Source organism: Capsicum annuum, chromosome 2 (genome assembly GCF_002878395.1).
Source record: "Capsicum annuum cultivar UCD-10X-F1 chromosome 2, UCD10Xv1.1, whole genome shotgun sequence".
NCBI classification, from domain to species: domain Eukaryota; kingdom Viridiplantae; phylum Streptophyta; class Magnoliopsida; order Solanales; family Solanaceae; genus Capsicum; species Capsicum annuum.
This window is the reverse complement of record NC_061112.1, coordinates 14,563,253-14,587,377: the sequence shown is the minus strand read 5'-3', so window position 1 is coordinate 14,587,377 and position 24,125 is coordinate 14,563,253. Positions and strand designations below refer to the sequence as shown.

Genomic DNA, 24,125 nt, shown 5'->3' with positions numbered 1-24,125 from the left:
TTCGATTTCTTCCATTCAAGTTACATCTCATTAGCAAGAGTTGATACTATCACATTATAAAGACAAGACTTATGACTTTCAAATAACAAACTACGTTTTATGGGTAAGAGTTGACACTACCACATTGTATAGGTAAGACATTACTTTCAAACAACAAATTATGCCCCACGGGCAAGAGTTGACACTACCACATTATGTTTTTATTTATGAGATGTTCTACAATTATTGCCTTAGAGGCAAGACTTAGCTCAAGGACTTTCAAACAACAAGATATGTTTCATGGGCAAGAGTTAAATCTACCACGTTACGTTTTCATTTATGAGATGTTCTACAACTATTGTCTAAAGGCAAGACTTAGCTCAAGGACTTTCAAACTACAAATTATGCCCCACGAGAAAGAGTTGATTCTACCATGTTATGTTTTCATTTATGAGATGTTCTACAACTATTGCCTTAGAGGCAAGACTTAGCTTAACGACTTTTAAACTACAAATTATGCCCCACGAGAAAGAGTTGACTCTACCACGTTATGTTTTTATTTATGAGATGTTCTACAACTATTGCCTTATAGGCAAGACTTTGCTCAAGGACTTTCAAACAACAAGTTATGTTTCATGGGCAAGAGTTGGCACTATCATATTGTATTTTGATTTATGAGATGTTTTATAACTCTTACCATAGAGGAAGGACTTAGCTCAAGGACTTTCAAACTACAAATTACGTCCCACGGGCAAGAGTTGACTCTACCACATTATGTTTTAATTTATAAGATGTTCTACAACTATTGCCTTACTGGAAAGACTTAGCTCAAGAGCTTTCAAACAACAAATTATGCCCCACAAGCAAGAGTTGACTCTATCACGTTATGTTTTCATTTATGAAATATTCTACAACTATTGCCTTAGAGGCAAGACTTAGTTCAAGGACTTTCAAACTAAAAATTATGTCCCACGGGCAAGAGTTGACTCTACCACATTATGTTTTTATTTATGAGATGTTCTACAACTATTGTCTTAGAGGCAAGACTTAACTCAAGGACTTTCAAACTACAAATTATGTCTCACGAGCAAGAGTTGACTCTACCACGTTATGTTTTCATTTATAAGATGTTCTACAACTATCGTCTTACTGGCAAGACTTAGCTCAAGAGCTTTCAAACAACAAATTATGCCCCACGGGCAAGAGTTGACTCTACCACGTTATATTTTTATTTATGAAATAATCTACAAATATTGCCTTACAGGCAAGACTTAGCTCAAAGACTTTCAAACTACAAATTATGTCCCACGGGAAAGAGTTGACTCTACCACGTTATGTTTTCATTTATGAGATGTTCTACAACTATTGTCTTAGAGACAAGACTTATCTCAAGGACTTTCAAACTACAAATTATATCCCACGGGCAAGAGTTGATACTACCACATTATGTCTTCATTTATAAGGTGTTCTAAAACTCGTATTAGAGGCAAGACTTAGCTCAAGGACTTCCAAACTACAAATTATGTCTCATGGGCAAGAGTTGACACTACCACATTATGTCTTCATTTATGAGATGTTCTACAACTTTTGTCTTAGAGGCAAGACCTATCTCAAGGACTTTTAAATAATAAATTACGTCCCACGGGCAAGAGTTGACACTACCACATTATGTCTTTATTTATAAGATGTTCTACAACTCTCGCCTTAGAGGCACGACTTTTCCCAAGAATTTTCAAACAAGTTATGTATATTGGGAAAGAGTCAACACTAACACATTGTGTTTTTTACTTATAAAATGTTCTATAACTCTTGTCTTAGAGGTAAGACTCAGCCTAAGGACCATCAAACAATAAGTTATGCCCCATAGACATGAGTTGACACCACCACATCGTGTATTATTTATGAGATGTTTTATAACTCTTCCCTTAAAGGCAAGACTTAGACCAAGGACTTTAAAATAACAAGTTGTGCCCCGTGGGCAAGAGTTGACATTACCACATTGTATTTTGATTTATTAGATACTCTATAACTCTTGTATTAGAGTTAAGACTTAACCCAATTACTTTTAAATAACAAGTTATGTCTCATGGATAAGAGTTGACTGTAATATCCCGATCGTTTCTTAAGCCTAAATCCATCTTTTGAGTAGATATGTATGACTTCCAAAGTGATTGATATTTAAACCATATTGTATTTCTCTAATTTCTACTTTTTTCATGTATAGCATTGAATAATCTTTCCATCGATACCAATTTTATTGAAATCTAACATCGGACGAGGGAGTTATGGCCATTTTACTAAACGGTATCGGATCGCCCAGGTTTGACGGTCGACCTGGTGGACCGTCAAGTCCTTGGTGTACCATCAAGACAAGGCAGTGACTTTTTTTTCAGGGCATCGTGCAACGGCCAAGTTAATGGACCGTCAAAAAATTGACGGACCATCAAGGGGTCCGTCAGGTCAAAATAGAATGTCCCGTTTCTGGCCCTCGAGTGATGGACGACTTGGTGGTCTGCCAGTTTCCTGAAGGACCATCACTTCGACCGTCACGTCGAGGCAGAACGTTCTAGTTTTGGTACTCGAGTGGCGGACGATCTGGTGAACTGTCAGATCAACCGTCACAGGCCCCGATCAGCCAATTTCAGCTTTATCAAAAGGGAATTTTGGTCATTTCCGCCCCATATAGTCTTATATATATATCCTAGCAGATAATAGCCATTCATTTTCCTCCTTTCCTCTTTCAAGAAATATCTAGAAATTCGGGTTTCTTTCAAAACCCAAAAATTCAATCTTTTTCCAAGAAATTCAAGGATCTTCCATAGATTTCTCTAAGTTATTCGAGAATTAAGTTTCTCAAGTCAAGGGCATCAAGAATCTTAGTCTAAAAGTGTGAGAAAGAAGTTCCAAACAAGTTTCTATATCTCTAAAATGATAATTCAAGGTATGTGGGGTTTGAACAAGAACACTCTTTTCATTCTTGTGCCTAAAAATTTACTTTCTATTATTGATTTACATGATTTTGCAAGTGGGTTTGCACCCAGATTTCTTTATTTATGATTTATGAGATTTGAGTTGAATAAGTATGATATTTATGATTATTTCACCATCACATTTCTTAAATTAAGAATTTATTCCATGAGTTACACATTGTCATTACGTATTGATGATTTCTACGTGATTTAAGACAAGTGTCATGAGTTCTGCCTTTCCATGAGAAATTTGACTATTGAATATATATATCGATATTTGAGATTGAAAGTCAAGAATGAGTCCTATGATGTTTCCTTGAAGCTTTTAATATATTTGAAAATGATTTGAAAAGTAAATGTACTTGATGTTGAGAAAGATTATGTTGAGTTGAGTTGGGTTAGGAATCCACAAGATGTTTATGATTTACAGATGAGATATGTATTTATGTTTTAGTCTTTAAAATAGACCCATGAGTTGATATTGATTAAGGTGGATTTCCTAACGCGTTCTGAGCAGAGTCTGGGAGGAGTATTTAGCACCGAGCGAGAAATGTGGTATTTTTCTAAAACTACGTGTCATCGTAGGGTTGATGTTGATAATTGTGGGCCAGAGGTAGCATATGGGATTGTGATAACGAGATTGAGGTTGTACTCCCTGGCAAGAGTACAACACCCCTGCCAATGTGGGGTTCTCTCCTTAGGAGCGCAAAATATTGGACTCCATGCGGCTCACATGGTGTAGTTATATCGGTTATAAGAAACTCCCATGTCCATAATGATCTAAGTACTATGAGATACCGAGTCACTCTAAGTCATGAGTCAAAGAGTTTGAGTTAAGTTAAATGATTTATGAGATTTATGAAGCATATGTTATTACTGATGACTTACGGAAATAATGTTTTAGATGATTCAAGCGAAGAGAGTTATTATTATCAGCATGCATGATTTTCTGATACATTTATGATATTATTTAAAATGTTGCATCCACCCCCACATACTCAGTACATTCTCAAGTACTGACTCTCATACTCTTTTGTATTCTATATTTCCTTATGATATAGGTTCAGGTGCTCAGTCTTAGCAGCGACAGTGATCTTTGAGTACCTTCATCTACATTTCTGCGGTTGGTGAGTCCTCATGGTTTGAGGACCCGTGTCTCCGATTTTGTCTTGTGATGGATGGTTGTTTACTTTCAGTTAAGTACGAGTCACTTAGGGATCTGTCCCAATGGTTCCTCAGTCCTATGTAGTAGAGGCTTTGTCAGACTAGTGTGCCAGCATGTACAGAGATTTCAGTATTTTGTTTATATAGAACCGTATTACTTCATATCTCAGCATGTTCATGTCATGATTATTCTTCCCTACTTTATGATGATTCATGTCGTAGAGAGTTCTGAAAGTGATGACAGGCTTAGAGGGTTATCTTGAGGCCACGTGTGGCCTTGAGCACCATGTGATGTCTCGGGATAGGTTCTCGGGGTATTACATTGACACTATCACATTATATTTTGAACTCTTTCTTTAGAGACAAGACTTAGCCCAAGGACTTTTAAACAACAAGTTACGCTCCACGGATAAGATTTAACACTACTACATTGTGTCTTGATTTATGAGATTTTTATAAATCAAGGACTTTTAAACAACAAGTAACGCCCCATGGGTAAAAGTTGGCGCTACCACATTATGTCTTGATTTGTGAATCGCTCTATAACTTTTGCATTAGAGGCTCAAATTAGTCCAAGGACTTTCAAACAATAAGTTACGCCCCATGGGCCATGGGTTAGAGTTGATACTACCACATTGTGTCTTGATTTATGAGATATTCTATAACTCTTGCCTTAGAGGCAAGACTTAGCTAATAAGTTATGCCCCTTGGATAAGAGTTGACACTATCATATTGTGTCTTGATTTATGTGATGCTCTATTGGTCTTGCCTCTAAGACAAAACTTAGTCCAAGAACCTCCCAAAAGAACAAGTTACGCCCCATGAACAAGTGTTGACACTACTATATTGATTTTTTATTTATGAAATGTTATATAACTCTTGCCTTAGAAGCAAGACTTAACTCAAGGATTTTCAAACAACAAGTTATGCTCCACAAGCAAGACTTGACACTGCCACATTGTGCCTTGATTTATGAGTTGTTCTATATTTTTTGTCTTAGAGACAAAACTTATCCCAAAAAACTTCCTAACAACAATTCATACCCTTAAATTTGCTTAGATGTCAAAAAAAGAAGATCTTTTGCGGATTATCCAATTTTTTATTTATTAGCAAAATATAATAAAAATTGATAAAAAAATGATCAAATAAAATAGAGAAATAAAAAAAAGATAATGACAAAAAAAGGCAAGAAAAAAATAAAGATTAATAAAAAAATGAAGAATTAAAAAAATTGAGAAAAATAAAAATGAGAGGAAAAATAAAAATAAAGTTTGAAAAAAATGATGGGGAAAAAGAGAAATGATAAAAAAAAGGCTGATATAAATGAATTAAAAAGGGAAAAAAATGAAGAAATAGATAATGTTTGAGAAAAAAGAAAAAAAAAAGAACAAAATAAAGGTTGAGACAAATGAATTAAAACATGAAAATAAAATTAAAGCAAAAAATAAAAAAGTGAAAATAATAAAAATAAAAATAGAATTTGAGAGACAAATGAGTATGAAAAGTTTAAAAATATTTGAGGTGTAAAGGACAAAATTATACTTGTACTATACTAAAAAGGGAAGGAAGGTTAATCTAAATACCTTTCTTATTGGGGTCAAAAATCCGAAGTCACTCACTATTGGGGCTATAGCATGTAATTTTCTGGTAAATGTCATTATAATTTGAGCCCAGGCTTAACATGGGCCAATGACACTAGTTTTTATAAATTATTCAGAAAACAATAATGCACTTTAAAGGAACTATAAGTATGAAACAAAAACTTCAACATACGAGATGTAAGTAACCGTTTTTAAAAGTATCACAAACATTCACTAACTAACATTGAAAACAACAATGCACTATAATATAGCTAAATGCATCACATAACTTCCAAATGTATCACAAAAAAAAAATAATTTTCTAAAATGTATCAACTCAAATAACCATACCTCTATTTGTCAAATCTCTCAGCTTTGAAATTGAACCTGTACTTGATTGCGTAGTTATGCATCACAAATAGAAGAATTGCTTTATTTTTGTAAAGTTGTTTCACCTTAACAAACCCGTTACTATAATCTATTATTAGTTCATCAACATTCATATCAACCACAAACAAAGCTTCAACATTATCGATTACAGATATTGCAAGTCCAACCGACTTAACAACATGATGACACTCAATTACACCAACATCCATGTCAAAAATATCAACACTAATTACAATATCAGTTGTTGTAATACACAATGGATATATTTAAAATCTCGATGTATCTTTCAAAATCTCAAAAAAAAAGTTTCATAGTCATATCATTATGAATCTCAATTACTGATGAATTTTCTTGAACAACGTATTTGACATGAATTTTTTCAGAGATTCATTAATTTTCAATTGAGTCGATATAGCATCCATTAATTTTGGATACGAAACTTTTTCATGAATCACAAGACCGTCAACTCTATAGTTGTCATACCTAATTTTCAAAACCCAAACTCTTGAATGTCGCAACAACACATATATGATCGCCATTAAATAGGATTGGAAAAATGGACAAACGAGAAGAAAGAAGAATTTCTTTAGTTGAAATTAGTAGTGGATATGGTGTTCTTGAAATTTGAAAGTTGATCTTCTGTTTGTTGATTTTGGGTATCTCATAGACTCATTTGCAATAAATTGTGTGTGATTTGCTTCCCATAATAAATGAAAACATGTTACTTCTTTATTTAAATAACTATTTTATTTCAAATGTATCACAACGTATATGTATCAAGGCATAACATATTTATCACAAAAATTAAAATTCAAGATATACAATTTAACAAAGTTATGATAAAAAGTATTATAACTGTAACACCCCACATTTTTGGGCTAGAATTTAGATCGTTGTTCCAATACATACAGACTTGAACCCAATGATTTTATGTCTATATATGTGTGACGATCAATTCTATAGTGTGAAAAATATCCTATTATATCAGTTGAGGTCATAAAAATCTCCTAACTCAAAGATAAGTTGAAAACGTTTCTATTGATTAAGTTTTAGTAAACGTTTCATCTTGAGTCAACTTTAAATGACCATTACTCCTTGTACATAATGAGTTACGTGGGATACTATATATCAAAAGAAAGATCTTTGAATCTTCTTTCCAACGCATTTGGTTTCACCTTAATTCGATATCGGAGCAAAAAGTTATACTCATTTTACTTCAGCATGTCAGTCTATCAATAAAGTGATGACCTAAGCTGATAAACTAACAACTAAGTGACGACTTATCAGCCAAGTCGTTAGCCCAAACTAGTGAGCCATCAGTTTCAGCCTCCAAATAATGACCTAAGTTGATAGGCTGTCAACTAAGTGACGACCTATTAGCCCAAGTCATCACCCATGACCAGACTTAATCAACCTCACCCTTAAATAGTTTCGGAGGGGTATTTTGGTCTTTTCCCTCATCTCCCACGACTTAAATCATGCATTAAACCCTATTAAGTGCTAAAATATCAGTTTCTCATCACTCATAATCCTCTCCACTATCAAGAACAAGAAAATTAGGGTTTTCACTTAAGATCATCTCCCAAGAACAAGATTCAAGCCCTCTTTAAGAAAACCGAGAAATTATAATTCTCAATCCAAGAACGTTTAAAAAAAAGTCAATTCTCTTTCAAGATTAAAGCTCTAAGGTGTGTTAGATGTTCATCCATGGGTCCTTTTCACTCATGGAGTCCAAGAATTCATCTTTTATGTTTTAAATCATGAAATTACACGTTTATAATGATTTATCTCCATGAAGCTTTTATGAATTTTGATTATACATGATGTTTACAATCTATTTTCATTAAAAGCAGCCCTTATTACATATTTTATGAATTATGTCCATGAAATTACATGAATTTTGAATCTTTATTATGTTTTCATGAAATTGTTGGTGATATTAAACCTTACATGTTTAAATGGTGTTGTTTGTTGAACTTAAACCCTAATTGGTGATCTTAGAAGTGAAATCATGCTATTTCTACAAGTTTTGAAATTATTCTCATGCTTAGTTTAAACCATAAATTGCAAGCGTTTGATGAAATGCCTAAATGATTGGGTTTTGAACAATGACTACTTATTACATGTTTACAAGTTAAGATTTTGGAATTTGTTTTCAAGTGGAATGTATTATAGTATGTTTTAAATATTGTGGTTTCCATATCATGTTCATGAGAATTCGAAATAAATTCTCAGTTTATGATTTTGTCATGTGATCGTGCTATCTCATCATGTCTAGAAATATCTTCATGTTAAAGTCTGGTTCCCCATGTATTTGATGAAATGCTTAAGTAAATAATTGTGAACAATAATTTCCTTCCATGGTTTCAAAGCTTTCACGTGACCCTGTTGTCATTGTTATCGAGTCCTGGGGGTTATGAATACTCGAAAATTTAGTTGTTACAAAATTTTAGTAGCTATAGAATAGTTCAGATAAACCATGAGCATACTCAGCCAGTTAGCCATCATGATCAGTTACTTGTCTAGCTAAGCTTAGCTCAGTCCCGTAATTAGTGTCAGTTCAGTTGGGAGTAAGATTCAACACTGAGCGAGCCTAGGGATGGGGGCTCACCCATTAGTTAGGACTGGGTCCTTAGAAGCAATCCCTAAGTTTCAGAACTACGTAGCCAGCGTAGGTCATGAGATATCACCCGCTAGTTTAGGACTGACACTCTCAGGGATCACCCGCTAGTTAGGACTGATCTCAGGGGTCACCCGCTAGATTAGGACTGACTCCACATGCATTGTTAGTACTTGTGGCATGGTACTAGCACCCTTCCAACTGAGGTCACATGTTGGACCCTGATCAACTCAGAGTGGGGCATGTCAGTTAGATGATACCTCCCACAGTTTCAGTTTCAATGTTCAGCTTAAAACTCACTTCCGTTTTGCTTGACCATGACATACAGTTTATCAGTTATTAAGTTACCAAATTTCAGTATTTTAGTTACAAACTATATCAGAAACATATTATATGCTTGGTCATGCATTCTCAGATTTTTCAGCATTCACGCATTTATATTCAGTATTCTCATGCTAACCAGACAATTTTTGCTCCATGCATACTTACTAAGTTACTTCATATCATTTAGCTAGTTATTATTTCATGTTCAGTTATCCTATGCTATTCATTTAGTTAGTTATCATTTATGCACACCCATGCATCTCAGCCTTACCTCATTTAGCATACCAGTACATTCAAATTATTGGCCGCATACTCATTTTTTGCTCTATGATGTCTCATATCATAGGATCGCATGCTCAGGTTCCCGACCGTACCTAGTTATCCCAGCACACCAGTAGCAGCTGCAGTGGTGAGTTCTCATGTTCCGAGTACCAGTTATATTTATTTTAGTTTCTCAGTTTTAGCAGACAGTCGGAGTTAGTTGGGGGCTTATCCCATCAACTCCTCAATTATTCAGTTAGAGTTTTTCAGACTAGTACAGACAGTTAGTCAGTTTTCAGTTGTTAATATTAGTGTTGTTTTGTAGAGATTATCAGAATTATGACTTAAAACCTCATGGCAATTTCAGTTAAATTCCACAAAATAAATCTTTTATTATCAATTTTATTCAGTGCCTATAGCAGGTACCAGTAATGGGTTAGCTTGTGGTCCTTCGGGGCTGTAAGCACCATGTGACGCCTAGGGTGTACTCCCGGGGCGTTACAATAACCTATTAAAAATTTAGAATTATGTAAATTACCCATATTTTAAAAAGAAAGGTTCAACTATTTTAAAATGAAGTGAGCAATCAATTTAAGCCCAATCAACATTATGAGCCGAGGATTGTGATTCTTGTGGATTGGCGTGAACCAACTTTCCGGGTCAGCACGTATAAGTGTTTTTTTTAGATGTTGGTTTCCCATGGTATGGTATGGTATGGTATGGTTATCATGGGAACCAAGTTTGTTTTGATTATTTGCTAAAAGGCATGGTATAGTATGGTATCCCATTCATGGTTTGGTAACCATGAAATCCCCCAATTTACTGAACCACCAAATTGGTGGTATCCCATGGTTTTTTTCCAACTATGCCCTTATATAATTTTATTTAATCCTATTTTACCTTTTACCCTATATTACTTATTTTTACACTTTTTTGCTCTCAATCTCTCTCTACTTTTTGTTGCGTTGTTCTTCTCTGAGTTCTTTTTCTTCTTTCGCCTGCTATGCCCTGCCCTCTCCTTACAGTGGCTTTCAGCTCCTTTCCGTCGATGGATGCTCTTATTACACTCGTAGTCTTTGAAGGATGAGAACCCTCCGTGGGCTTCTTTCTCACAATCTATACTTTTTTGCTGTTGATTTACTCAACTCTTATATTTTCGATTCAAAACGAAGAAAGGATAAAATAGAAGACAACAACAAGAATGGAACCATAGGCTCCTATGCTGGGAGCATTTTGGGGTATAGATGTATTCGTTAAAAAAAACGAGATGTAAAAAAAACTCTACAGCACTGTACGCACTTTTTTGAAAAGATCGAGCTTCTTCTTCTGCTTATTTCATCTGCAGGAATATGCTGTAAAACAAGGAGTATTCAAGTCCCTCCACCGTGGCTATGATGGTGGGGTTCGGGAAATGAAATTTTGATCCTATGGGTCTTAATAAATTACTTAGCTAGGAATTACTAAGCAATCAGTTAGAAGTGATGCATCAATGTTTTGTTTATCTGTATTTGCATTCATTATATGTTTTTTCTCAGCAAATTTTTTGCTTCTGTATTTGAGTTTATATATATATGTATGCTTTTGGATGCTTTTATATATATGATTTTCTTAACAATCAGTTGAAAATTTGCATTTTTTGGCTTCTGTATTTGCATTTTATACGAGTTTCTCAACAATTAGGTAGAAATTCTGCATTGATTGTTATAATTTTCTCAATAGTCAGCTAGTTGTGCTTTTCTCAATAGACAGTAATTACACATCAATTTATTTTGCTTCTATATTTGCATTCATATATAGTTTTCTCAACGATTAGGTTGAAACTATCCATTGTTTTTTTTGTTGCTTTTGTACTGTATTTGCATTCATTTATAGTTTTCTCAACAATCATTCGTTATGGTTTTCTTAGCATTCAGTTAGAAAGTATGCATCAATTGTTTCGATTTTCTCAGCAATCAATTAAAAATCGCGCGTCATTTTCTTTTGCTTTTGTATTTGCATTCGTACGTGTGTTTCTCATCGATTAGGTAGAAATTATGCGTCATTATTTATGCATCCATATTTGCATTCATATACCGTCTTCTCAACATTCAGTTAGAAAGTACGCATATACTTTCCTTCATATTTTGGGTATACATATGCCTCTAATGAAATGGTATATATATGTTCCTCACACCAACGTTATAGACATATTAGTACCCAATGTATGACGGAAGGTATAGTTGAAAAAACTTGAAAGTCATGATACGTTCAATCATTCTGAGTCAAGTTGAAATCAGTTCATTTGTATTTTTACGCTGACAACAAAACAAATAGTATATGCCAGTGACAACTGACAACACAGAAAATTCTACTCAAAGTTAATAAGAAAATACCTCTAATTATTATAAATTTAAAAATTATAATAATCAAAAGTATTTTAGTAAAATTCTCCATTATGATATTGTACTATACCATCAAATCAAATAAAAAATAATAATAAACAATACAATCTATTTAAACATTATATTATACGATACTATAAGGTACTTAATATTATGAAACCACACAAACCACCATACCATCCAAACAGAGTGTAAAGGTTTTTCTGCTTTTTTCTATCTTTTTTCTGCTCGATAGTATAACGAAGACAAAAATCTAAAACCCTAGAGTTTCGTATCTGTCCATTTCCCATTTCTCAGTATGCCCCCAAAAGCAGCTAAAGGTAAAGAAGTTCCTGCGGAAAGGCCCATTCTCGGCCGTTTCTCATCTCACTTGAAAATTGGAATCGTAAGCTTCTCTTCTTTTTCTTGTTTGTTTTCATACATATACACATCTGATCTCCGTTTATATTGCTGGTATTTTTTCCAGCTGGAATTTCTAGAAAATAGAATTACAAATTGCTGTTATCAATTCGCTTAGTTAGTGAATTCGATCCACTGTGCTATTACAATTCTAAAAACCCATTTCAGTAGCTTATTTACTAGATTGTACAACCTTTGATGAGGAAATTGGAGTAAAGAGTGGTTTACTTTGCATGTCACAGCTGGTTCAGCTTAACCTAAATTTGACGTTTATCTTTAGAATTGATTCACACCTATTTTTCTATATCTATAGCTGTTTGATGTTGAGCCTTGTCTATGCTCTTTCAGGTAGGATTACCAAATGTGGGGAAGTCTACTCTCTTCAACACACTGACAAAGTTATCCATTCCGGCAGAAAACTTTCCTTTTTGTACTATCGAGCCTAATGAAGCTCGAGTACACGTGCCGGATGAGCGGTTTGAATGGCTCTGCCAACTTTACAAGCCCAAGAGCGAGGTTTGTCATCCAAATTCAACAACTAACACTGGCCAGGAAAAAAGTTGATTTGCCTCTTTTTCCCCCTTATGTAGCTGTGATGATCTATTTTTGACTCAGTCGTTTATTAAATTATTCCATATGATTAAGTTTGATTTGCCTCTGGGATAGCTTTTTTTTTTTTTTTGATTCCTAGTTTATCTCTTAGATTATTTTTTATAGTTCATTTTTTTAATGAATGTTTGATGATATCTAGGTGGCTGCCTTTTTGGAAATTCATGACATAGCTGGACTGGTTCGAGGTGCTCATGCAGGACAAGGATTGGGGAACAGTTTCTTATCTCACATCCGTGCAGTTGATGGCATTTTTCACGTTCTACGTATTATACTCACTCTCCATTTTGTCTTTTTTATCTATTGCTATTCTTTTCTGGTTCCTTAATAGACTTCTAGAAATGTGGTCCGTATGGTCTGAGATCATTTCTAACTGTGTCTTATATACTCTCTCTGTTGAATGTCATCGTACACATTTATGCTGTTTGTCAGGTGCATTTGAAGATCCAGATATTATCCATGTCGATGACACTGTTGATCCTGTGAGAGATTTAGAGGTTATAAGTGAGGAACTAAGGCTTAAGGTAAGTTGGATCATGCACCTTGTGTTTTTGGAATTTGTTGGGGCATCGATTCAGTTCCTCAAGGGCAGTAAGTTATTATTCTATAACACCATGATTGAATGTAACTCTATGATAGCATTTGCAGGGAGATTTTGTTGATTGCACTTGACTACTGCATTGACGAGTATCTTCTACTGTGGGAATTGTTCTAATCACATCTTTGGGTCACTAATATATCACAATGTTCCCAATTGTATGAGTTTACATATTTATCGGAAACCAAAAGGAAGAAAACGAAAGGAGAGTGTACCTGTGAATAGTACAAGATTGGTTGCATACAGATGCAGCAAGAAAGCTGTCTCGTACTGTTTTTTTTTTTTTGGGGGGGGGGGGGGGGGGGGGGGGGTATAAGCACTCCAATGAAAGAGGTTGTTTGGCACTTGAACAGTTTCTCTTTTATTGCTTGATATTTTTTTAATGAAGTAAGATGTTCCTGTTAAAATTGGTCTTGGGCCTAACTCACACCTCAAAAGCTAGCTCAAGAGGAGGAGGATTGCCCAAGCCTTATAAGGAGACAACCCATCTCATTAACCACCAATGTGAGACTTTCTTCTCTTTCTTCTAACAGTTCCATAGATGGCAGCAAGAAGATGCAAAGATACAAAGTAACCAATGCTAATGTTAGCCCCCTTACAAAATTTTCCATTCTAAACAGGGAGCTAATCAAAAGAAGTAAAAATATGGCTTAAGGTAAAGGAAATAACTGATAAAATATAGATATGAGCCACCATTGTTTACAGGGATAGGTTGCTCCAACTAAATAGGTAGAGTAGACCTTTAGCTTTAAATGGGATGAGTTGAAATTCCAACAGAACATTTGCGATTTCTTTCTTGCCCCAGAACCCAAAAGATACAAGAGAGAATCATCTTCCAGACTTTCTTGATGACTCTGTCAGCTTTCCAACTGTTCCAACCTCAACTGCATCCTTAATGCCTCGAGGTATTGTCGAGTTTATACCCAGCATGGATAGAAACATAGATCACCTGTCTGTAGCTACTGGGCCTTGTAGGAAGAGGTGATTAACTGATTCTGTATTCTGATTGCACATGTAACATCTGTTTACCAGCTGAAACTACCTCTTGCATAGGTTGTCTTGTGTGAAACAGACTTCTCTGAGAGCTTTCCATGAGAACCAGACAACTTTTGTGGGCAGCTTTTTCTTCCAAATAGTTTTCAGGGCCAAGGGCCAAGAGTCTACGATTTCATTTTGTTCACAAAGGTGTCTGTACCCTGCCTTAACAGTATAAGAGCATGGTCCAGAGCTTTTCCACCTGATCCTATCCGTGGCCTTTTTCATTCATAGGTGAGTTTTCGAGTCTTCCCAGCATTTCAAAAATGCTGTCCAGCTCCCAGTCATTCATGTTTCTCCTAAACTGGAGGTCCCAAGTATTCCGTGATCTGTTTTGGGCTATGGTTGATTCGGGCTCATTGGCTAGCTTGTAGAGGGATGGGTAACTATCCATCAGAGTGGTATCGTTCAACCATTTTCCCTTCCAGAACGTGACATGTAGCCAATTCCTTATCTTAAAGGTGATGTTCTGTGAGAATTCCTCTCATAAGTGGCTAATCTGTTTCCTGGGACCTACACCATGAGGTGATCTATTGCGTTTAGTGCATCAGCGACTCTGCTGGCCATGTTTAGCAGCAACCACCTTCTTCCATAGGCTAGAATCTTTATCAGCCAATCTCCCAAACCATTTCATCAGCGTGCTCTGTTATTTTTTGATACATGAAGATGGTTAGTAATCTTGTGTCAGGTAAAAAAAGGTTTCTACCGTAACACTTGTAAATTATTAACAAAAGGCATTTTTAATGCACACAGTGGTGTAATGTATGAATGTACAAGGAGCATTCATCTATAAATTAGATGATTGAGAGTACTGCATGGAGCGATACTGTTATCAGTAAATTGTTTTGTCCATTACTGAGGCATCAGTTATTGCTTGAAGTTCTTTTTGGACTAATATGCTGGATTTACTGTCAACCTGATTCTTTAGAAGGAATTTGTAGCTTAGGTAATTTAAAATGCTGGCATCTTCAACTGAATGTGCCTTGTTGCCTAAAAGTGCCTTATTCACTGTAATGATCGTATGATTCATGAAATATATCATCCTTTTGTGTAAACCAGGACATTGAGTTCATTGAGAGGAGGATAGAAGATCTTGAAAAGAGTATGAAGAGAAGCAATGACAAACAATTGAAAATAGAGCATGAATTGTGTCTAAGGGTTTGTGCCTATTTCTCTTCTTCCTTTGACCTTGTTACGACTTGCTTAGATGTTTTATCCCATTTTTGTATCTGTTTAGACTTTCTTGATCTCCGGGTGATCAAATCTTTGAAAGGTGGCAGTATGAAATATTTCTGTTTCTGGACAGTCCATTGGCGCTCTCTATTTGTAACTAACTAGATGTTTCGGTACCATCATGTATTTGTCGTCCTCAATAGTAGAAATTTAAGTCTTTAACAATTGGGTCCCCTCCTTGTAAGATCCTTTTTTAGATGCGAATGGAGACTGGTATCGGGACAGATGATTGATTATCCATCTCAGCTTAGATTGTTAATTGGACGACTTTTCTTGATTTGTGTATGTTCATTTCTGGTGGACATGTCTGTTTGAATTATAATTGTTTCAAAGGGATGATGGTGTTAGACATGTCTTCTACTACTTTTTGGTTGCTTTTGAATCTAAATTGATTTGAAAAGAAAAGGATGAACTGCTTTCTCTTGTTTTTTATCCCTGTTAAATCTTCACGCATCTTACTTCACCGTAGTTCTCCAGGTAATGACTGCAAAAATTCAAGCACTTTTTCTAGTTCATTTTACAGATAATTGAATGATTAAAAAGGTATAGATAATGGACTATGCTGCTTCCTGTTTTTCTTAGGTCAAAGCATCACTCGAGGAAGGCAAAGATGTTCGTTTGGGGGACTGGAAAGCTGCAGATATTGAATTGTTGAATACTTTCCAGCTGCTTACTGCGAAACCTGTTGTTTACTTGGTGAGTTTAATGATTTTAAATCCTCTTTATCTTGGCGATGTATGAAATCTGTCAGAATATATGTTCTGGAAACAGCAATGTGGTTTTTCAATACAACAACAACAACAACATACCCAGTGTATTTTCACAAAGTGGGGTCTGGGGAGGGTAAAGTGTACGCAGTCCATACCACCGGTATTACAAAAAGGCAGAATATTTTTCCTTTCTGAGTTCAGTTATAGTTAATAATCAAAATGATCCAATTTTCTTTAACCACTCAAAAGAAAGTTATCATATGCGGCTTGGAAATGTTGTCTCCTAACTCCTTTTGAAGTGAGTGTTTGTGTGTGCGAGGGAGGGAGGGATATGTGTCACAAGTTGGGTTGGGAGATTACTCATGGAACAAATCAGGTAACGTATATGCTGTACTAGGATTATTTACGGTATCTTGTGAAACATTATTATGATCAGCCGAATAATCCATTGTGCCTACTGATTATGTGATATCATTGGCAGGTTAACATGAATGAGAAAGACTATCAAAGGAAAAAGAACAAGTTTTTGCCCAAGATTCATGCATGGTAATGATCCATCTATTGCTCTTCTTACACTTAAAAGAAAAGCTAAATTTGGAGGGATCTGTGTCATTTGATTTTTGATCAGAAGAGAAACAGTTATTTGTTTATGATATTGAGATCATTTTGAATTCTAACAATCATTATGCTGCAATACATAGCACTCTCATGCCAATATGAAGTTGGTTGCAATGTTGACCATAAAAAGAACTTGGGTCACATTACTTCGTTCTTTCTTTGCTCTTGTTCTCTAATCGTCCGCAAAACAATGATACGTGCTGGCAATAAAATGGATAAGATGCATGCAAAAAAGTGCTCCCTCATGAAGAAAATATATGATGTCGAACTTCAACTATTCTACTTATCTTGAAATCGTTACTCTGAAGTTGGCAAGATACAACAACAACATACCCAGTGTATTCCACATAGTGGGGTCTGGGGAGAGTAGAGTGTGCGCAGACCATACCACTACCTACATAAATCCCTCTTCTCACTCATGGTTTTACCCCATCATGAATTTTTAAGCGCCTGTGGAGTTTCTTGTTTTTGGTCTCTTATTTTATCACTCAAAGAGTTAAAGATTAAATCGCTTTGCCTTTCAATTCAGAAATTGACTGTTCTGAATATGAATCAAGTAAACCATGTGAGAAGTATAAGAAAAAGAATATTATTGAATTGTATATCGACATTATTACAAAAGGAGTTCCTATTTATTGACTCTATATTACAATTCTTTACTAAGTAGGATTCTATATATTATTCTTGTTCCTATTTCTATTTTAACACCCCCCCTCAAGCTGGTGCATACAAATCATATGTACCTTATTTGTTACAAATGTAATTAATATGAGGACCGATGAGGGACTTGGTGAAGATATTTGCAAGTTGGTCACTTGACTTGATAGATTTTGTGACAATATCTCCTGAGAATGTCTTTTCTCTGACAAAGTGACAATCAATTTCAATGTGCTTAGTCCTCTCATGGAACACTGGATTTAATGCGATATGAAGGGCCGCTTGATTACCATACACAAGTTTCATTTGATTGATTTCTCCAAATTTTAGTTCTCTCAACAACTGTTTGATCCAAACTAGCTCATAAGTTGCTACAACCATTGCTCGATATTTTTCTTCTACACTAGAGCGAGCACGAGCAACCACACTTTTTTCTTACTCATCCAGATTACCTCCCTGCTAAAACGCAATATCTTGATGTAGAGTGTCTATCAAATGGTGGTCTTGCCTAATCAACGTTTGTATATCCAATGATATGCACATGATCCCATCCTCGAAGAGTCCTTTACTTGGAGCTGACTTTATAGATTGCAAAATGCGAACATCTGCGCCTCGATGGAGTCATATATTGACTTGCAACGCTCGTATGAAAAGATATGTTAGGTCTAGTCATTGTGAGATAAATTAACTTTCCAACCAATCACCTATACTTTTCAGGATCACTGTGTGCCCTCTTGTCTTGATAGGAGTTGGCATTCGGATCCATAAGTGTTAATGACAATATATGTTATCATTCTCATTTCCTCAAGAATGTCTAAGGCATACTTGCTTTGAGAAATAACAATACCTGATCTGGACTGAGCAACCCTAATACCTAGAAAATACTTCAGTTTGCTGAGGTCTTTAGTCTGGAAATGCTGGGAGAGATGTTGCTTTAAAATAGTGAGACTATCTTGATCATTGCCGATGATACAATGTCATCAACGGAAACCACCAAATGAATACACAAATTTGGTGTCGAATGTCGATAAACCACATAATGATCAGCTCCACTATGAGTCGTGCCACACTCCTGATTTGTTGTGCTGAACTTCCCAAATCAGGCTCGAGGTGATTGCTTTAGACAATAGTGTCCTGTGCAATCGACACACAAGGCTACTAGACCCTGAGCAACAAAACTAGGTGGTTGCTTCATATAGACTTCTTCCTTAATATATCACTGTGTAAAAAAGCATTATTAATATCCAATTGATGAACAGGCCAATGATGAATGACAACCGTAGATAGAAAAAGACAGTCATACTATTTTAGCCATGGGAGAGAAATTGTCATTATAATTTAGCCCAAATCTCTAAGCATACCTTTTGGCATCAAGACAAGCCATAAGCCAATCAACCTAACCTTCCGGATCAACTTTGGATGCATAAACCCAACAACCACCAACATTAGATTTACATGCAGGAAGGGAACAAGCTCCCAAGTACCACTCGTTTATAAAGTAGGCATCTCATCAATTATAACCTGTTTTGCATTTCCTGCTGAGATCCCAAGTCTCCAAGTGGGCCTTCTTTGCCACCCACGACCTTGGCTTTTTAGAGAATCCCGCTCCTATGTCGTAGGACTTGTAGCTCGGCAGTCCACCGGGTGGGTTTGTTTATCCTTCCAATTTCGAGTGTCTTCTTGGATAGTTATAGCGACCTATATCCTGGATGAGAAAGTGCTTCACCTGAATGAAGGTAGAGGACAAAAATGATATGTAGGAATAATGGGGTGATGATTAGATGACGATAACTCAAGAAAGTATAATGTGAGTTAGCATTACTAGTGGATCGTTTAACTTTTTGAAGTGCAATCAGTGGTTAGGAGGAGGCAAGTCCGTAGTAGGAGTAGGGTTTAGCGCATGACATGAATCATCCAGGAGTTATGCTGGATGCAGACTGCAGAAGATGATGATAAGTCAGGAGTGGTGGTGCTGCAACTGGAGATGTAGAAGTAACTGCAGATTCCAAAAGGTGGTACAAATAAGACGTGAGGATACAAAGAATGTGACATCAGTGGACAAAAGGTGTCAACGAAGATAAAGTGAATAGCAATGATACCTTTTTTAACTCTGAGAGTAATTAAGAAACACATTAGTGAGCATGAGGGCGTAATTGACCCTTTTGTCTTTGGTTGCACAACCTAACAAAGCATGTGCTCCCAAAGACATGAGGGGGGATAGAGTAGAGATGTGACTGAGGAAACAATATAGATTGGGGAACCTGATTCTGAATAGAAAATGAGGCTATTCTATTAATTAAATAACAAGATATGAGGACTGCATTGCCTCACAATGAGAATAGTGCGAACAATCTTAATGAGATGCCTGTTCTTTCAACTACATCGTTCTGTTGAGGGGTGTATGGACAAGATGTCTGGTGAATAATTTATTGGTGAGCATAAACTCCTGGAATTGGGAGGATAAGTATTCGAAGGCATTATCATTATGAGAAGTAAACACTAAATTGATTTCGTATTTCAGCCGAAAAACTTTTGAATATAGAAAATAACTTGGAACAATCTTTCATTAAGAAAATCCAAGTACATCTTGAATAATCATCAATGAAACTAACAAATTAATGAAATCCCAAGGTTGAACTGACTCTGCCAGGACCTCAAATATCAAAATTAACTAACGACAAAATAGACTTTGAACGATCCTCAGTACTATGTGAAAAAAATGTAGCATGGGTGTGTTTCCAAGTTGACACTACTCACAATCTAATGTGGATAAACTAGACAAACTAGGCACCATTTTCTGTAGCTTGGATAAACTCGAATGTCCCTAATGTTTATGAATTAGGTCTAGAAAATCTGTAACAGAGCATGTTGTGAAGAAATTTGAAGAGGATAATAAAGAGCTTGTAATTCATGTCCAGTGCTGAACACCTCTCTCGTACTGCAGTCCAGGATGAGAAAAAGATAAACAAAATATGTTATACCACAGTGTAAGGCACGCGTCAAACGACTAACAGATGCAAGACTAAAAGGACAACTAGGGACATAAAGAACAGAGTTTGGAGTGATAAAAGATAGGGGTTTGGCTTGTCCAACTTCTTTGGTTTTGTTTGGAGCCCATCTACTAAAGTAATAGTTGGAAAAGAGTGAATAAACAAAATTGGACAGAAGTGATTTGCTACCGAAAATGTGATCAAAAGCACTCGAGTCTACGACTCATGACCCAAGAGTACTAGATTGTGAAACACAAGCAAAAGAATTGCCAGCAATAGAAGCATCAGGCTGAGCAATCGAGGGTACTTGAGGAGACATCTGCATACTTGCTCGATACTGAAGGAACTCATCATATTCTGTCTAAGCAATATGAGCATTATTGGATGGTTGATTAGGCTAAGGATCATAGGCCACTTGTGGAGATGTTTTGTGTAGATGTTTACTTGCTCGATACCGAAAGAACTCATTATATTCCTTTTGAGCATTAGGATCCATATTGGGTGGTGAACCATGCAAAGTGTAGCATATGTGACGAGTGTGTTCAAGCCTATGACAATAACTACATTTAGGTCAAGATTTTTCAGAATGACCTTCGTGCTGATTCTCCATAAATGATATGCCCATTTTTCTACTGTTTGAGATGCGAGAATAAATGAGTCAACAATGGGTGATGAACCCACTTTGTGACTGGGAGGTGTGGCAAGGCAAAGTAGACGAGAGAATAGTTCATCAATTGTAGGAACCGTAGGACTAGCTAAAATCTAATCACGTACTGAATCATGGTCAGTAGGACGTCCAACAAGTGTGAGAACTAGAAACAATGTTTGTCTATACTCTTGTTGTTTTTCACATTTGTAGTGAAGGGCATTAATGTTTCAAATTCCTCCATGGCTGTTGTACCTGTCCTAAATAAGTAGACATCGGATTCTTGTTTCTGTAAGTTGTAAGTTGGTCATTAGAGATATCTCATTATAGAAACAAGATCTGTCATTAGTGTATAAAGCACGGGCCTTTTCCCAAACTGAGTAACATGTCTGGAATGGGCGAAGCAAGGGCATCAACTTGGAATCAATAAATTGCCATAAGAGACTACGTACTTGAGTGTCGACCTTCTTTCATTGTCCTTTGGCTTTCGCTTTTTTCTCACTGGACTTTGCCTTTTCATCTACCACACTAGCATTGTTAGTTAAGTGATCTTGGACACCTTGACCTTTGCACCACAACTCAATCGAGGAAGCCCAAGCTAAATAATTTGAACTTCCCATTAATGGTTTGAAAGTGATCATATGTCTTGAACTTCCAATTCTTGTATTTTTAGAGCCAAAAATATCAAGAAAAAGGGTCATATTTGTCCCCGTACTCTTAGAAAAGGATTATATTATCCTTTGCCATACTTTTTGGATATATTTGTCCTTACGATCCAACTTTTGGACACATATTTACCCTCAACTGTTAGTTTCCTTTGTCCCCACTTTTAATATCTTACGTGGTGGCGCCTACATGGATAATTTTTTCGCCCAATTTAAATCTGACCCAGTTTACGAAATAAATTAATCCCCAAAATTCCTAAAAACTCAAACCCCGTATCTTGTATCTCTCATTCAGGCCATTGTCTTGCAAGAATAGATAGTGGATAACTGATTTCTCATTCCAGAAGAAGTCCATTAGCTATAACAATTGAATTTGGGTTGTCAATGGCCATAGGGAAATCAACAATTAAATTCGCATTATAATTAGTTAAGCCATTAAAATAGCAGGACTACTAATATTCTTCTGGGCCTGCATAATTAGCAGGCATAATTAGTACTTGAACTTCTAAGTCATAGATCCAGTTTCCTTAATATGGTACCATTATAAAGTGGATAATATTAATTTGGATAAAGAAATCAACTTTCTGCATCTATTTTCACAATGACCAAGAATCATCATGCGATGAATAAAAGGTAAGAAATTTGTGAAACTAAAGTGGAAGAAGACCTTAATAGGAGAGGAAATTAAGTGAGGCTTGTGATGGTCACATCACTAAATGTGATGCCATTATGCTGGTAAGCATAATTGATTGATATTGCCTAGATGCTGCGAACAATTTTAAATATTAAACTTGAAATTAAGTAGCAAAGTAGTATGCATAATTCGTTCATCCATTGAATTACACTCACTAGCATAGATCAATCGCATATAGGGATTTTCACATTCATCTTCTTTGTCTAAGAGATCGAAATACTCCATTAACTGCCACAACATCTTTTCTTCTAATTTCCATTATTTATAGATAAATAACAATTATCCCTGTTGGTGCCACCTAGGATAATAAAGGAGGAAACAAGGAGAACTAGCAGTTGAGGGGTAAATATGTGTCCAAAGTTGGATGGTAGGGGCAAATATATCAAAAGTATGACGAAGGGTAAATATAACTTTTTTCTAAGAGCACAAGGGCAAATATGACTTTTTATCACACTCGAAAGAATCCTTTGAAACTTGGCTTGAAAGCAGTAAGAGACAGATAGAGATCTGGACGTATGAGAATTCAAATCTCGTTAGAAAACTTATCGGTAAAGAGTTCTAAAGTCGTCGGAACCCTAATTCTAGCGATCGAAATTTGGAAAAAGTTGCAGGATTGTGGTTGGAAGACCTGGACGACCCAAACAAAAAAAGAAAAGCTCAAAAAATTGATCGAAAAAATTTCACACTCGTGACGCTTGACACAGATCTCCCAGGAAAATCACTCCTTCACCGGCGCGTTAAATGGTGTTTTTTTTGGTTGTTACGGTTGGGGTTTTGTTTCTTGAAATTTTTGAGCCTCGTGGTAGTGTTGGTTTTTGCACAACACTGACAAACCAAAAGATGATGCAACTCAGCCATAATAGTCGCCTAAAATTGACTTCAATCTCGTAGGAAAATTGCACCTTCGTCAATGCGTGAGAGCGTGTGGAATGGTGTTTTTTGGTTGTTGCGGTCGAGACTCAACTCAGCCACAATAGTCGCCTAAAATTGACTCATGGTGATCTGTTTGACTGAGTTTTCTTTCCCCGAAGTTCTCCACCAATGCTCTGATATCATGTAAGAAATATAAGAGAAGAATATTATTGAATTGTGTATCTACCAGCACCTAATGGTGTGGTTTAGTGGTTCAATGAAGTTGGGTTGAGTACCACGAAGTCTTGGGCTCTATTTCTAATAGAAACAAACATTAGGTGATTTCTTCCCATCTGTTCTAACCTTAGTAGATAGAGTTACATGGTATCTGTTGCTGATGAGTTAAATAGGTCTATCATTTAAAAAATGATGGTTTAATGAGATGACGTGCCAACTAAAAGATAAAAAACTTTTGAGGCATTTAATATTTTTTGAGAAAAGTAGTGATAGTTGAGCGATATTATTGTCTAAAGAAAAATAAAATTGATTTATGTAATCGATTCCCAAAACATGCGTAACTATTTAGAAAAATAACTCTTGGAGAAAAAATAAAACTTAAATACCGGAAAAGATTCCTTAGCATGAATATTCATTCTTAATAAACTAATGCATTTTTTTGTTAAAAAAGAATTAACATTATAATTTTGATTTAGAAAAATAACTCTTGGACAACAACAACAACAAACCCAGT

The 24,125-nt window shown here is 35.8% G+C and overlaps 1 protein-coding gene across 1 annotated transcript in view; it reads left to right on the top strand.

The window, feature by feature from the left end:
- Positions 1-11,959: 11,959 nt before the first annotated feature.
- Positions 11,960-24,125, top strand: part of LOC107853317 (obg-like ATPase 1) — a 28,093-nt gene continuing 15,927 nt past the window's right edge. The window contains 7 exon segments of the mRNA NM_001324697.1: positions 11,960-12,053; positions 12,416-12,583; positions 12,819-12,942; positions 13,109-13,200; positions 15,369-15,467; positions 16,125-16,238; positions 16,734-16,798. Of these exon segments, the coding sequence (NP_001311626.1) occupies positions 11,967-12,053; positions 12,416-12,583; positions 12,819-12,942; positions 13,109-13,200; positions 15,369-15,467; positions 16,125-16,238; positions 16,734-16,798 (749 nt within the window). The 5' untranslated portion in view covers positions 11,960-11,966.